General features: G+C 38.4%; 1 protein-coding gene and 1 pseudogene across 1 annotated transcript in view; both read right to left on the reverse strand.

The window, feature by feature from the left end:
• PSMD1 (proteasome 26S subunit, non-ATPase 1) overlaps positions 1-17,363 on the reverse strand; it is a 101,841-nt gene that overhangs the window by 33,637 nt on the left and 50,841 nt on the right. The window contains exon 17 of the mRNA XM_039234555.1: positions 3,812-3,926. Within this exon, the coding sequence (XP_039090486.1) occupies positions 3,812-3,926 (115 nt within the window). The remainder of the gene's footprint in view (positions 1-3,811; positions 3,927-17,363) is intronic.
• Positions 9,972-10,099, reverse strand: LOC120233395 (annotated as a pseudogene).

Below are 17,363 nucleotides of genomic sequence, written 5' to 3' on the forward strand. Positions count from 1 at the left end.
GAGAGAGAGACAGCGTGAGCAGGGGAGGGTCAGAGAGAGAGGGAGATACAGACTCCGAAATAGGCTCCAGGCTCTGAGCTGGCAGTCAGCACAGAGCCCGATGCGGGGCTCGAACCCACGAACCGCGAGATCATGACCTAAGCGAAAGTCGGATGCTTAACCGACTAAGCCACCCAGGCGCCCCTTGCCCCTCATAACTTCTATTAACACCCTGCGGGATCTTAGTTAACCGCCACTTTACAATATGCCTTCTAAGGTCCTATACGTATAAATCTAGAGGAACAGAGAAATGGGTTTACAAGATAATCAAACTTCTTTCTTAATATAATATACCATTTCGTAAATATCCTTTGTTTCAAGGCCAAGGAAAGAAAAAATAAGTTGAATCCTTTTTTTGGGAAAACAATTTCAGTTTTCTTTACATGTGTATTTATTTATTTAGTTTTTAAAATCAGTGTTGTTAACAGATACTATACACACCAGGTAAGTATATTCTTTCTCCCTATTTCACTGAAATATGTTGTGACATTGTGCAGAGAGGTTAAGTTTTTCAAATGTTACTCATAATACTGGCAACTGTTTCTGAGATAGTCATGACCCAAATATAATCAAATTTCCAACTTGTAAGTTAAAAGACATTAACTTGGTCTTTGAGCTATGTGATATAACCTCAAAGATAGATATTTTAGAATAAATACATATTGGGGCGCCTGGGTGGCTTAGTCGGTTAAGCGTCCGACTTTCACTTGGGTCATGATCTCGCGGTTTGTGGGTTCGAGCCCCGCGTCGGGCTCTGTGCTAACTGCCAGCTCAGAGCCTGGAGCCTATTTCAGAGTCTGTATCTCCCTCTCTCTCTGACCCTCCCCTGCTCACGCTGTCTCTCTCTCTCCTAGAAATAAATAAAAAATATTTAAAAAAAGAAAAAAAAGAATAAATACATATTTCAGGTTCTTAAGAGACAAAAATAAAGCACCAAACCTTGGTCAGACAGGTATTGATAGTAGAGCACACAAACTATCTAGAAACAAAGCAGACTTGCTTAGTAGGAGTAATAAAAATTTTTCATTGAATTCACTTGTTCAGATGCTGTGTGTCAAAGAACATTTGCTCCCAGATATCATATTAAGGTTAGAATAATCTGGAAAGAAAAGAATCTAATTTAAAATATTTAACTTATGAGGCTTCCTATAAATGTCTACTGAAGACTTAAGGGAGAAAATACTTTGAAAAACATCGAAGTATATTTTTGCTATGTTTAAGATGTGTCTCCAAAAAACAATGAAGGCAAATTTCTATAAGCTGTATTTTATATACTCAATGATATTTCTATTTTATTAAAAAAAATGTTCTTTTGAGAGAGAAAGACAGCACGTATGAGCAGGGGAGAGGGGCAGAGGGAGAGAGAATCTTAAGCAGGTGCCACACTCAGTGTGTAGCCCAACGTGGGACTTGATCCCATGACCCTGGGATCGTGACCTGAGCTGAAATCAAGAGTTGGATGTTCAACCAACTGAGCCACCCAGATGCCCCTACCCGATGATATTTCTAATAAAACTGATGATACATTCTCATGTAAGAAATTCTCTCCCAAAAGAAATGGAAACATTGTGAAAACAAATCTCTGTGACAGAGACTATGTCCAACTTGTTCACCATCATATCCTTAAATGATCTCTACCCCATCATTAATTTTTTTAAATTAATCAGAAGCAGGCTCTAGGCTCTGAGCACAGAACCCGACATGGGGCTGGAACTCACAAATCGTGAGATCATGTCCTCAGCTGAAGTTGGACTATTAACCAACTGAGGCACCCAGGCCCAACCCCACCCCCATTACTGGTTTGACAAATATTTAATGAAACCTATTGTGTGCCAGGTCTTGACTTTAGATTCTAGCAGTGAACATTCTGTTCTCAGGTGCCTTACATTTCAGTGGAGAGGAGACAGACAATAAATAAATAGGTATAAAAATATGTTGGGTGGTGGTAAGTGCTATGAAGAAAAATAAAGAAGGGTAAGGAGATGAATGAGGAATGCTGGAAGGGAATGTTTCTCCATAAATATTTAGGTAATTCTTGTCCATGTAATGAAAATGCTCATTTTAATTCCTAGCTTCAGTAACGTTTTATAGGACTAGGAAAAGTTATTTGTATCCAATACTAACACCCTTTATTTGAGAAAGTGTCAAGCAAATTAAAATTTAATTCCTGGATCAATCAATAAATACCTATCTATGTTTTATTTTATCTACTTTGGACAACAGAGGATAAAAAAGTGATTCCTTCTGGGGCACCAGGGTGGCTCAGTTAAGTGTATGACTAGCTCAGGTCACGATCTCATGGTTCGTGAGTTCAAGTCCCGCATGGGGCTTGCTGCTGTCAGCACAGAACTTGCTTCGGATCCTCTGTCTCCCTCTCTCTCTCTCTGCCCCTCTCTGCGCATGCTCTTTCTCAAAAATGAATAAACATTCAAAAAAAGTATTTCTTTCTCCCTGATGTAAAGATACCAGAAACATACCTTAATTATGTTCTTGTTCTAGGTGTTTTCATTCTCATTATATTCGTGCTCTCTCTCTCTCATGCACTCCATTAAAAGAAAAAAGTTTGGGGCACCTGAGCGGCTCAGTCCTTAAGCATCTGACTTTGGCTCAGGTCAAAATCTCACAATTTGAGTTTGAGTCCCACATCGAGTGAGCTTGAGCTCCACTTCAGGGGAGCTCCGCTTTTCTTTCTTCCTCTCTCTCCCCTCATCTCTCTGACTCTCGCTCACTTGCACCCTGCTTCTCTCTCAAAAAAAAAAAAAAAAAAAAAAGGAAAAAAAGTTCAGCTTGAGGCAGGGATCAAGGTGTGCGTGCCTGTGCTATGAAAGGCAAAAATGTTATGATTAGGTCACTGCTGTAAATCAAGAATACTTGTTTAAGCAATAGTGCATTTCTTTATGAATCTCATGATGAACTATATTTTCCAATCATCTACTTATCTAACCCAACTCTTTATTTTGTCACTTTTGAGGACTTAACAAATATCAAGTTATCTATTATATTTGTAAGGAGAGATCAGGCAAATAGCAGTTAAATGATTTGCTTAAAACAAAGCAAAACAAGAATCAAAGTGGGTTGACTTTGGTGGTCTCATGAGAATTTTGATTTCCACACTGCATGAAAATTAAACATGTAAATTAAATTCTTTAAAGAAAAAGGGTATTTTATCCTTTTCTTTTTTAAAAAGAAATGCTTTCAAAGAGAAATTCAACAGCGTTGTCTCCATTATAGCCACCCATGTAATGTGCTGGTTTGTTCTTTCTTAATTTTTGTTTTTTTAATTTAAATAATCTCTGGGGCACCTGGGTGGATTAGTCAGGTTAAGTGTCCAACTCTGGCTCAGGTCATTATCTCGTGGTTTGTGAGTTCAAGCCCTGCATTGGGCTCTGTGCTGACAGTTCAGAGCCTGGCATCTGCTTTGGATTCTGTGTCTCCTCTCTCTGCTCCTCTCCTCCTTGCGCTCTCTCTCAAAAAATTAAGGAAAAAAAAAGTACTCTCTATACCCAATGTGGGGTTCAAACTCATGACCCTGAGATCAAGAGTCACACACTCTTTCAACTGAGCCAGGTAGGCTCCCCTGGTTTGTTCATAACTGGCTTTGAGCAATCAGCATAGTAAAGTGAGGAAGGAAGTTCTGGTAAGCTTTGTGAGGCAAGGTAACTCTTAGAGATCACCCCACACTTGTATTTTTGCAGCGGCTACATCAACTTTCCTGTGAGGGAAAACAGTCTGGTGCCAGCAAAGAACTGACCCCACTGGCTTTGGACTTTACCTTGTTTCCGGTGCCAGCACAGCAGATGCCTAGGGCCATAGCAGCTCCATAACGCACGTGAGGATTGTAACTCTCTGACAACAACGAAACCACGCTGGGGCACTGTTCCGGGGTCCTGATGAGAAACAGAGAAAGTGAAGACAGTGGTATAGGTAAAATATTTTAAATCAAGATGGAAGAATTTTAACCATTTTTTTTAAACTTATGGGAAACAACAATTATATTTCACACAGAAGCTGGAGAATTAAAAATTGCCCATGGAATTCTAATTATTGATATTAAAAATCTTTTTTCGATATTCAGAGAATATACACAAAGAAAGCAGAATGTATCAGTGATTCCTCAATCACAGCTCTGCCTTAAAGCATTACAGTCATTCTCTCATGCCTCCTCCATTGTGAGTAATAACCATGGGGATGTGGGGGGCACACAATGATTGACTGAATATAAAAAAATTGTTTTCAATTATTTTTGGGTTGGTAAGAACAGAAATTATTCTCTTCTCACCCTCTTCATACTTCAGCTAAGACAAAAAAACAGGACAACCCTGACTAATGAAGTACCTGACCTCATCTTTAAAAGACTATCCTGTTATAGTGGTTACTCTTTAGGGGGCAGTAACTAGAAGTGAGTTTAAGGGGGAGGTATGGGAGGTGATAACGATCTTGAACTGGGTGTGGGTTACACACTTGTTCAGTTGTGAAAATTCATGAAGCTGTAGACTAATTATGTATATATTCTTGGATATATTATATTCAGTAATAGCTTAAAAAAACACTACCATATACTACATTTAATAAAGATTTTTTAAACGACTATCTTGCTGTGAATGAAACAGTAATTACTTACAGACCAATTCAAGTCTTTAACTCTGCGTTTGAACTATCCTCTAGCCTCAAACTTTAGTAAGTGGTAAATTCAAATTTCAAATGAAAGAGAGGCAAATTTATGAAAACTGTTCAGAAAAGTGGAATTTTGCTACAAGAGAAGGTTGGGTTATTTCCTGCCTACAACTGAGTCCATCATTCTTTCTTGAAAATGTTCTCAGTTTGACTAAGCTTCCTAGTTGGAATAATTCATAAATAATACTAATGGCAACAATATCGAGGAAAAGTTTGGTACACGAAAGATGCAATGTACTAGGAAACAGAAGATCTGGATTCTAGTCCTAGTTTTGAGAATTTCTTAGTATGTGACATTAGGCAAGTCATTTTCTTTTTTTGTAATTAGAGATAACTTTTTCCAAGAGTAATATAAAAAACAAAATGAGCAAATAACTAAAAATATGGTAATAACATATATACCTTCAGTTAATGCATAGTGACATAAATAACAATACGTTACATAAGAGGAAGCCATGAAGTCATAAAGCCATGTTCCAGTTCCTGTTTTGTCTCTAAGTAGCTGGGCTAATTTAGACAAGGTTCAATGGATTCTGTCCCTTTCTATGTATGAAAAAAGAAGAATGGGACTAGAAGTTCTATAATGTCTGTCCCACTTTACAATTCCATAGCTTTTAATGAACCAAACACCAAAGGTTTTCAATCGATGTTCATTATTACAGAACATTCTTTAATGAGAACTATTCCTATGAGATTTAAAGTGATATTACACCAATAGTTGTTGGAGAGTCATTCTACAACTTGTAGTTGATTTTTATTTAACTTTTATTTTTCATTCCTATTAGGCTAAGAACTTGAAGCTCTGTCCATAACTTGATACCAAAATTCTCGGATAGGGGTGCCTGGGTGGCTCAGTGGGTTAAGTGCCGACTTTGGCTCAGTTCATGATCTCGTGTTCCAGGAGCTCAAGCCCTGCATCAGGCTCTGTGCTGACAGCTCATAGTCTGGACCCTGCTTCTGATTCTGTGTCACCCTCTCTCCTTTGCTCCTCCCCCATTTGCACTTTGTCTCTGTCTTTCAAAAATAAATAAACATTAAAAAATGAAATATAATTCTTTGACAAACTCAACCATTTTGTCACCAAATTAAGTACAAATAAAACCAACTCAACACTGCACATATCCCAAGGCTGAGACTGTGTTTTCTATTTATTTTATTTTCCATAAATTATTCGCACAGCGCTATATACTAAAGACAAAATTATTATTATTATTTAGTAAAACACAAAGCTAAATTTATAGTTAGAAACTTAAACAGTAAGTATTTTTTACTAGGTTCAAGTCCTAATGGTTAATTAGCCTTTGAGAGAGGGTGGGAATCAAGCCCTCCCCTGTTCCCTTGCCCCCTTAGCTGCATAATTGAAAAAAAGGGAAAGTTAATTAAGGGCTAATGAAGTGTCTAAACTTTATTGTGCTACAAGTTCTCAGTAGGGAGACCACATAGAGGGCTAGGTAAGGCCTAATTTAAAAAATGAAACACCAACTGAAATAAGTACTTAATTCTTTTTTTTTTTTTTAAGTTTATTTATTTTGGGGGAGGGGCAGAGAGAGAGGAGGGGAAAAGGGAAGGTCTCAAGCAGGCTCTGCACCGTCAGTGCAGCGGCCCATGCAGGGTCATGAGACCATGACCTGAGCCAGTTGGACACTTAACCATCTGAACTCCCAGGTGTTCCAGCACCTAATTCTAATTTGTTGTTTCAGTACAGTTTCTTGGCTTGTAGCTAACGGTCAACTTGCAAACTTTACTAACAGACACAAACTCTCCAGAGTAGGAACTGTGCAAGGGCATATGCGTAAGTCACTCCTATATCATCTGACCGTACACGCATATATGAACTCCTTTCTTTCAACATACTGGCTATTAACTACTGTTTCTTTACCGAATATTTTGTGCAACCTCAAATCATATTAATAAATGTTTTAAAGAATATGGTGTCTGGGGCGCCTGGGTGGCTTAGTCGGTTAAGCGTCCGACTTTCGCTTAGGTCATGATCTCGCAGTTCGTGGGTTCAAGCCCCGCGTCGGGCCCTATGCTGACTGCCAGCTCAGAGCCTGGAGGCTGTTTCAGTCTGTGACTCCCTCTCTCTCTGACCCTCCCCTGCTCACGCTGTCTCTCTCTCTCTCTCTCCTAGAAATAAATAAAACATTTTAAAAAAATTAAAAAAAAAAAGAATATGGTGTCTTTTTTCTAATCTTTCTTCACTTAGAGAAGGAAACATATAGCAATATAAGAATATAGGCAAAAACACCATTCTAGGCAGGTCTATCACAGTGGCAATCTGCTGAGGCCCTAAACCTTGGGGTAGTCCCTTGGCAGAACTTTGAATTTATAATTCTCACTAGGTAAGTGCCATAGGATTAACATAATGACACAGGAATTAAGAATAGAGGGGCGCCTGGGTGGTTCAATCCATTAAGCTTCTGACTTCAGCTCCAGTCATGATCTCACGGTTGGTGGAGTTCAAGCCCCACAGGGGGCTCTCTGCTGTGAGTGTGGAACCTGTTTCAGATCTTCTGTCCTCCTTCGCCCTTTGTCCTCCCCCCACTCTCTCTCAAAAACTAAACTTTAAAAAAGAATTTAAAAAAAAATACACACTCTGTTACCCCAAATAGCCAAAGTAATATTGAAAAAGAAAACCAAAGCTGAAGGCATCACAATTCTGGACTTTATGCTGCATTACAAAGCTGTAATTATCAAGACAGTATGGTACTGGCACAAAAACAGACATGTAGATCAATGAAATAGAATAGAGAACCCAGAAATGGACCCACATATGTATGGTCAATTCATCTTCAACAAAGCAGGAAAGAATATCCAATGGAAAAAAGCCTCTTCAGCAAATGGTATTGGGAAAACTGGACAGCAACATGTAGAAGATTATGAACCTGAACCACTTACACACCATACACAAAAAACTCAAAATGGATTAAAGACCTAAATGAAGACAAGAAACCATCAAAATCCTAAAGGAGAAAACAGGCAACAACCTCTTTGAGCTCAGCCACAGCAACTTCTTACTAGATATGTCCCCTGGAGGCAAGGGAAACAAAAGTAAAAATGAACTATTGGTACCTCATCAAGATTAAAAAGCTTCTGCACAGTGAAGAAAACAATCAGCAAAACTAAAAGGCAACTGATGGAATGGGAGAAGATATTTGCAAATGACATATCGGATAAAGGGTTAGTATCCAAAATCTATAAAGAACTTACCAAATTCAACACCCAAGAAACAAGTAATCCAGTAAAGAAATGGGCAAAAGACATGAACAGACATTTCGAAAGAAGACATCCGGATGGCTAACAGACACATGAAAAGATGGTCAACATTACTCATCATCAGGAAAATATAAATCAAAACCACAATGAGATATTACCTCACACCTGTCAGAATGGCTAAAATTAACAACTCAGGCAACAACAGATGCTGGCAAGGAGGCAGAGAAAGGGGAATACTTTTGCACTGCTGGTGGGAATGTAAACTGGTACAGCCACCCTGAAAACAGTATGGAGGCTCCTCAGAAAATTAAAAATAGAACTATCCTATGATCCAATAATTGCACTATTAAGTATTTATCCAAAGGATTAAAAATGCTGATTTGAAGGGGCACATGCACCCCAATGTTTATAGTAGCACTACCAACAATAGCCAAATTATGGTAAGAGCCCAAATGTTCATCAACTTACGAATGGATAAAGAAAATGTATACACACAACAGAATATTACTCAGTGATCAAAAGAATGAAATCTTGCCATTTGCAACAATGTGGATGGAACTAGAGTGTATTATGCTAAGCTAAGTAAGTCAGAGAAAGATAAATATCATATGATTTCACTCATATGTGGAATTTAAGAAACAAAACAGATGAACATAGGGGAAGGGAAGGAAAAATAAGGAAAACAGGTAGGGAGGCAAACCATAAGAGACTCTTAAATAGAACAAAACTGAGGGCTGCTGGAGGGGTGCTGGGTGGGGATATGGGTTAAATTAGTGGGAGGCATTTAAGGAGGGCCCTTATTAGGACTAGCACTGGGTGTTATAACTAAGTGATGAATCACTAAATTCTATTCCTGAAATATGATATGATATGATAACTAACTTGGATTTAAATTAAGTTAAAAAAATAAAAAATATATATACCCTGTTAAACTCCCTCGTATTCCCTACCAAGACTAAATAATCTTAGTACCCTCAGTTTCGAAATGCCTACTGAATATTTTCAACCAAATATACCACGAACACCTCAATCAACAAATAAAATTTCATACAGAAAAAGGAATAAGGGGCAGCCCTCCCCTGAACTGCTTCTCTTCCCATAACATTTCATTTGCACACCCAGGAAACTCACATCTTTCTTTAATCATTCTAGTCCCTCATTCCCCACATCTTACCTGCCACCAAGTCACGTGAAACCCTTAAATCTTGTTTCTGTTTCTACTGCCTGTTTCAGGCCTCAATAATCTCTCACTGGAAATAACAGTGACTCCTTAAATAATCTCTCTGCCTTCTTTTCCTCTTGCCTTCATTTTGCTGTGGTAGTGAGAACATGGGTTTGGAATCAGAAAGACCTGAATTCGAATTCTAGCATAGCCATTTAATAACAGAGTGGCAATCACTAAATCTCTCTGAGCCTTAACTGCATTACCCATAAAATGGTGTTTGTTCCACCTTATTTATGCTGGGGAGAGCTGGTGGTATGTGTGATAGAATAGAATACTGTATATATTATAATGACTGACATGTAAACGCGTTACCAGAAATTGTCTTTGTTTTTTTTTTTTTTTTTTTAGTTTTTTTTTTAATGTTTTATTTATTTCTGAGAGAGAGAGAGAGAGAGCGAGCGAGCAGGGGAGGGTCAGAGAGAGAGGGAGACACAGAATTGGAAACGGGCTCCAGGCTCTGAGCTGTCAGCACAGACCTGATGCGGGGCTCGAACCCATGAACCATGAGATCGTAACCTGAGCTGAAGTTGGCACTTAGCCAACTGAGCCACCCAGGCACCCCTACCAGAAATTGTCTTTGGATCAGAAACAGGAATTTGGTTACTTTAGCTGTAGTCTGGGTTCTTATTTATAAAAAAGGGAAGGTAACTCATGCCCAAATATTCATGCAAAATAATATAAAGTGAGCTGGATATTAAACCTAGAAAGCTTGTTGTATTCAGGGTCTTGTCCTCCAGATCTCCTCACCAAGTTTTTAAGGAGCTAATGGCACAGAATACTTACCCACTCGTGCCTCAGTTGCAGCCAGGGTAGGACATTCCAGGGAAAACTGTCTCACACAAAAGAGCTTATTCTAAATGTATCTTATTGGGAAAAGTTTTCAATTAGCAATAATCGTGCCTTGGATAAACCTCACTAGCTACGATACTGCCTCTGCGCAAAGCTTCTAAATGTATCTTAAAACTTCACTTATTTTATGATGCTCACTTGTTAAAAAAGTATTATACTTAGAATAGGATATTAATAGTTTTGTGAGGTTCAGAAAAATTTTGCCAGCAAACACAAATACTGGGAGTTTAATGCAGAGCTTTACCTAGTTGATTACCATAAAGACTGAAATAGGTTGTGAAACTATAAACTCAAAGAACATAAAAAATTCTTGTCAAACTTCTCAGTCTATAACAGTTTCAATCCTGACACATTCTTCACTTAAAGTGTTCAGACAAGAAATGATAAATTTTTAAATAAATTAGCCTAGACGTTCAGTCCCTTCAAGAGTAAAATAAAGCCAGAATATTCTGTTTACTTTAATTTTTAGCAAGTAGCTCTAAAAGGACAAAAGAATCTTTCTAAGCAATGATTGGAATGTAAATATTCACTGAAAGCAAAATTTCTACACATTAATCTTTGTCTAAACATATAATACACACAGAATATATATATAAATATAAAAATTTTACGGTAACAGTTAATAAATGAATAAATGGTAAAATAATTATCACCATCACTTTGAGGCATGGAATGAATTAATGGACTTTGGGTAATTATCAATGGTTACTAACATCATGAAAAGAGAAACAAGTAGACCTTATGTGTACTCCCAGCCCTGTCCCTCCAAAGGCGGGGAGGGGGGAGGGAGGAAGGGAGAGAGGGATAGGGAGAGACAGAGAGAAATTTAATATCAATGTGACCAAGCTCTGATATCCAATTATCAAATTAAAGGAAACAGAGAAGACCAAAAACCACATTATTTTACATACAGGGATGCAGGGTGCAATTAGCAAAATCCATACTGTGGAAACTTGACAGTAATAATGACCTATTTCTTCAACAAATAACTATAAGAAGGAAACAAAAAGAGGTGAAGAAAAGCAAGAGATGGGGAGAGATTAAAAGAAAATACACCAAATCTCTAATAGTAGTCCATAAAGCTTGTTTTGAGTTATTTTAGGTAATTCTGACTTAATTCTTAGTTAATTCTACTTAAATCTTAGCTTTTCTAAACAATTATATCCCAGATAACATCACAAAATAATTCCTGTCATTTGATATACTTTCCATAGACTCGTATGGGCATTTATAATAAAGTATTGAAATGACTAATCCCTGATCAGCAATAAAAACTCATCTCTATGTCTCCATGAACATATTTAGAAAAAATGTCTAGAAGTGATCAAGTCACAGGAAAATAGTGGATTTTGTCTTATTGGGGAGGGGGAGGTAGAAAGCAAGGGATTCAATAATTTGGAAACCACTGTATTAGCATAAAATGTATCACATCAGCTTTTTCCACACATTTATATTTTCATATGTTAAATTTAAAAGTATATTACTCAATTATAAATTTGTTAGCTGCATTTGTTTTTAACCATGGAGTTGGAGCACCTGGGTGGCTTAGTCGGTTAAGTGTCCAACTTTGGCTCAAGTCATGATCTCATGGTTCACAAGTCTGAGCCCCACATCAGGCTCTCTGCTAACAGTGTGGAGCCTGCTTAGATCCTATCTCCACCTCTCTCTGCCTCTCTCCTGTTTGTGTGCTCTCTCTCTCAAAAATAAACATTAGAAAAATTTTATAAATACAAATTGCTACTTTACCATAATAAGAAACATGGCTCTTAAAATATCAAACTTCAGGGGTGCCTGGTGGCTCAGTAGGTTAAGTGTCTGACTCTTGGTTTCAGCTCAGGTCATGATCTCATGGTATGTGAGTTCAAGCGCCTGCTTGTGATTCTTTCTCTCTCTCTCCGACCCTCTATCACTTTTAAAAGTTTACTTAAACTTTTAAAAAAGGAGGGATTACTTTAAAAAATATATCAAATAGCATTCCTGGATTTAGAGAAATCTGTAATATTAAAAAAGTTATAGTATATTATTAGTACATTCACATCACCCCTTAAAATAAGCAAACCAAGAAAAGTCATACAGTATGAGTGGAATGCTATCAACTTGTAGATTATTAAAGATTTTATTGGTATTTCTTTGATTTTATTTTTTTTAACATTTATTTATTTTTGAGAGACAGAGAGAGACAGATCATGAGCAGGGGAGGGGAAGAGAGAGAAGGACACACAGAATTGGAAGCAGGCTCCAGGCTCTGAGCTGTCAGCACAGAGCCCAACACGGGGCTCGAACCCACCATGAACTGTGAGATCATGACCTGAGCTGAAGTCAGACGCTCAACTGACTGAGCCACTCAGGCATCCCGGTATTTGCTTGATTTTATACAAGTGAAAATGTACTTCAATTCTCAGAAAGTTTAATTCAATTCTGATATTTAAATAAGTGTCCTGATAATAAAAGTCTGTTTCTAATAGCTGATAACAGGGATTACTGACGACTTGCAGAGCTGAGCAACTTCACATAAAATATTTGGGTCTTTCATGATCATCAACTATAATTCTAGATATAAGAATTCTTTTGATTAAAGGACACTGTCATTTCATGACATCAAGTTGTATTATAGAGCTTCACTGATATTTTAAAAAATCTTAATTCTTCTGTTCTTGACAAAAATAGATACAGCCATAAGCAAAAATTGCCAGAATCAACTTTTATAGAACTCTGCAATCTAGTTAAAACTTACAACAACCAGGGGACAGCTTAATGAAGTACCATTATAAGTGAGACCTATGACATTTTCAACTGCCTGCCTACCACCCCTACTCCTGAGACTGGTTGGGTCAGTGAAGAGCACAGCCTGCATCCTGGTACAGGCTGCTAACGAGAGGGAGCAAGGAAGACTATTCTCACAGAATTGTGACTATGCTTCAACCTGTCTGGTGGCTCCTTGAAGCACCAGTGCAATAGTCTGCCTTTGTTTCTCCAAACTTAGAATACTCCCAGGGCTGGAGCAACTTCCCTTGTGACACTTGCTGAAAACACTTAAAGGCAAAAGTACTGGCTATAACCGTCAGAAAAGGGGTTAATGGTCAGGACAGGAAATAAACAGACTTTTTCTTGGAAAGAAAAAGGCTGAGAAAGGAGATACGTGGGGTTAATAAGGGCTTCTAAAAGCTCCCGTGTATACTGGGGGAATTGAGAATACCACATGCATACTCAGGAAAGACTGGAGAACTGTAAACTTTCACTTGAGGCTCTGCCCAAACAGGAAGCGAAGGCTAAGGCAGCGTGGTAAATACCCGGTTAAGTGCTGAAGGAGCACCCTAGCACATAGCCAATTTGCAAAGACTGGGAGAGTCTTTTTCCTTTTCCCTTTATTTTTCTTTTCTTGGCTTCAGGTACTGAAGGAAACTATCAAAAACACTAGCTGACCATTAGGCTAACGTAACACAGATTTAGGTGGCCCATTCATAATATAGACTTTATAAAGCTACTTCAGAAAAGTCGCCAAACAATCTGTAACAAGCAGCAATAAAAAGTCTGATTTCCTTTGCTGCCACAGTATAATGTTAAAAATATCCAGTTTTCAATAAAAAGTTAAGAGTTATGCAAAGAAGTAAGAAAGTACAGCCAATTCACAGGAAAAAAAGAAATTAATAGGGGCACCTGGGTGGCTCAGTTGGTGAAGCATCTGACTCTTGGTTTTGGCTCAGGTTATGATCTCATGGTTTCATGAGTTTGAGCCCCACATCAGGCTCTGTGCTGATAATGTGGAGGCTGCTTGGAATTCTCTCTCCCTCTCTCTCTCTCTGCCCCTCCCCCATTCACACTGTCTCTGTTTCTCTCCCCCATTCACACGTTTGTTTCTCTCAAAATAAATATATAAACTTAAAAAAATAAAGGAAAAAAAAATTAATAGAATCAGTCTCCGAGTAAGCCCAGTTATCGGACTTATACTAACTGAAATATATTGAAAGAGCTAAAAAAATAAAAAATAAAAATAAAAAGGAAAATAATTAAAGGAAACATAAGAACAATGTCTCATCACATAAAGAACATCAATAAAGAGGTAGAAATTCTGTACATACACACAGACACACACACACACACACACACAAAACCAAACAAATTCTAGAACTGAAAAATATAAGTAAAATGAAAAATTTACTAGAGGGGGTTTAATAGCAGAACTGGATAGGCAGAAGAAAAGAATCAAAGTAGTTAAGGGGCGCCTGGGTGGCTTAGTCGGTTAAGCGTCCGACTTTCGCTTGGGTCCTGATCTCGCGGTTCGTGGGTTCGAGCCCCGCGTCGGGCTCTGTGCTGACTGCCAGCTCAGAGCCTGGAACCTGTTTCGGTCTGTGACTCCCTCTCTCTCTGACCCTCCCCTGCTCACACTGTCTCTCTCTCTCTCCTAGAAATAAATAAAACATTAAAAAATTAAAAAAAAAATGAATCAAAGTAGTTAAACTGACAATATTAAGTTAGATTAATTGAGAACTGATGTTAGGTAGATTGAGATTGTCTAATCTGAGGAGCAGAAAGAGAAAAGAATTTTAAAAAATGAATCTGTGGGACACCATCAAACACACCAACATATATATACATAATGGGAGTCCTAAAGGGAGAAGGGGGCAGAAAAAACATTTGAAGATATAATGGCCAAAACTTTCCAAATTTTGATAAAAGGCTAGAACTCAACAAACTCCAAGCAGGATAAACTTAGACATCAGTGGACAAAAAGACAAATACTATATTCTAGTAAGAGATTCACAATAAAAAATAAATGAGGGGCACCTGAGTGGCTCAGTCAGTTGAGCATCTGACTCTTGATTTCAGCTCAGGTCATGATTCCACGCTGAGCATGGAGCCTGCTTAAGATTCTTCCCTACCTCTTCTCTCTCTCCCTCCCTTCCCTGCTCCCTGACCCACACCCTCTGTCTCTTAAAAAAAGAAAAAAGATAAAGTAAGTAAAAAGGCGACAGGCAACTGGGTAGCTCAGTCAGTTAAACATCTGACTCTTGATTCGGCTCAAGTAGTAAGACTGAGACCCATGCCAGGCACCTTGCTAGGTGTGGAGCCTGCTGAGGATTCTCTCTCTCCCTCTGCCCCCACCCCCCCCCACTTACACACTCTCAAAAAAAAAAAAAAAAGGTAAGTCAAAAGGTGAAGTACTAAGGAGAATAAAAAAAGTAAATCAAGATAAGGGGTATTGGAAGGAAGAGCCAGGAGAGGAGGGTTTTAACAGTATTAATTACAGCAGTCAGGGTAGGCGTCCATGATAAAGTGATATTTAAGCAGTGAGGAAGCAAGCCAAGTGGCTATGTGGGGGAAGAGTGGATTAGGTAGAGGAAATAGTTCATGCGTGTCCCTATGATGGAGCCATGCCAGGCATGTTTGAGAAGCAGCAAAGGCCAATGGTTTGAGTGTAGTGAAGAAGGGGAAGGATAATTGAAACTATGACCAGATCATAAAAGCTTCATAGGAACTTTATAGGTCAGGGGTTTATTAAGACTTTGGCTTTTACTGTGAGTGAAACAAAGGGCCAGTGGAGATTTGGGAACAAAGGAATTATATAATTTCACTTGTTTAAAAAGGGTCATTTTGGGTGCTTTACTGAGAATAGAGGGCAAATGTAGAAGAAAGAGGCTACCTAGAAATCCAATCAAGATATGATGGTGACTTAGGTAAGATGGTAGTCGTAGATGTGGGGGGGAATTTGGTATACGATTTTGGTATATATATATTGAAGGCAGAATCAACAAGACATTTTATTTTTTTATTTTGAAAGTGGGGTGGGGGGTGAGGAGTAGAGGCAGAGAGAGAATCTCAAGCAGGCTCTGTGCCACCAGCACACAGCCATACGTGGGGCGCAAACTCACCAACTGGGAGATCATGACTTGAGCCAAAATTCAGAGTTAGACGCTTAACCAACTGAGCCTTCCAAGTGCCCCAACAAGATTTCTTGATGGATAACATGCAGTAATGTGAGATAAAGAGACTGGAAGGATGCAAATACCTTTGCTAAAGATAAAGAGACCAATACATAGAGCAGATTTGGAGGGAAAGAACAGAAGTTCAGTTTTAGGCAATCTGAGTTTCAGACTGCCCTTTTAAGTCAAAGATAGAATCTGTTCAATAAATTAAAAAGAGGCGCCTGGATGGCTCAGTCAGTTAAACATTCGACTCCTGATCTCGGCTCAGGTCACGATCTCATGGTTTGTGGGATCAAGCCCCTCATCAGGCTCTGTACTGAAATCTTGGAGCCTGCCTGTGATTCTCTCTCTCCCTCTCTCTGCCCCTTCTCTGCTTATGCACTCTCTCTCTCTCAAAATAAATAACTTAAAAAACAAAAAAGTTAATTAAAAAGGCACCAGGGACAAAATTCATTATTTTAGAAAAAAATGCACCAATTAGGTTTTTTTGGTTATGGTCAGATTAGAGTCTGAATCTGAACTTGAAGCTACTTTAGTAAGAATTTATCTGGAGCTCTTAGTAAATGACACATTCTACACAAATCAACTTTCCAGATATTTGAAATTTCATAAGAGTCATACTTTTATATATTTGTCATTTTGGATGGCAATCTTTTAAAAAATTTATTTCACATATTCCTGCCATCCAAACCAGAGATGAATAAAGATGATTTAACCTTTTCTTAAATATGTAGAAATCACCACTCTGGTATCAAGTTATTATACCACATAAAATTGTGAAGGGCTGAGTTACAGGTGAGCCACAAGACTCTATTCTGAGTAGACCTACGTGCCTGTACTTTGTATTTCCTGTTTCTTCAGTGGGACCCCTTTTACTATCACCAAAGTGCTTGTCCACCTTAGTTAGTCTACTATGAAGCAAGCAGGGAAATGCCTGTTAAAACAGTCTCAAGAGTGAATTTTTCACTGAGCTTTATTTTTAAGTTTATTTATTTTTGAGAGAGAGAGAGAGAGACAAAGTGTGAGCAGGGGAAGGGTGCAGAGACAGGGAGAGAGAGAAACCCAAGTAGACGCCACACTCACATGGAACCTGAAGAAGGGCTTGATTTCACAACCATGAGATCATGACCTGAGCTAATATTAGGAGTCAGACACTTAATCAACTGAGCCACCCAGGTGCCGCTATCACTGACCATTCTTTTGTACTCTTTAGATTTACCACCATGTGCAAATGGTATTTTCATTAAAGAGGGGAGAGAGAGATGTTTCTGTGAGTGTACATGTAAAGAGATTTGGAATGAGGACTTAGAGGCTGCTATCCAACTAACATACATGAGGTTTTAGAGCAGTTTATAGTTATTGCCAACTGAGAGATTTGTCTACCTTTCATCTATTTATTATTATTTTGCCTTCTTCCTGATTCTCAGCTATGCTTC

Source organism: Hyaena hyaena, unplaced genomic scaffold (assembly GCF_003009895.1).
Source record: "Hyaena hyaena isolate Hyena2069 unplaced genomic scaffold, ASM300989v1 scaffold_86, whole genome shotgun sequence".
NCBI classification, from domain to species: domain Eukaryota; kingdom Metazoa; phylum Chordata; class Mammalia; order Carnivora; family Hyaenidae; genus Hyaena; species Hyaena hyaena.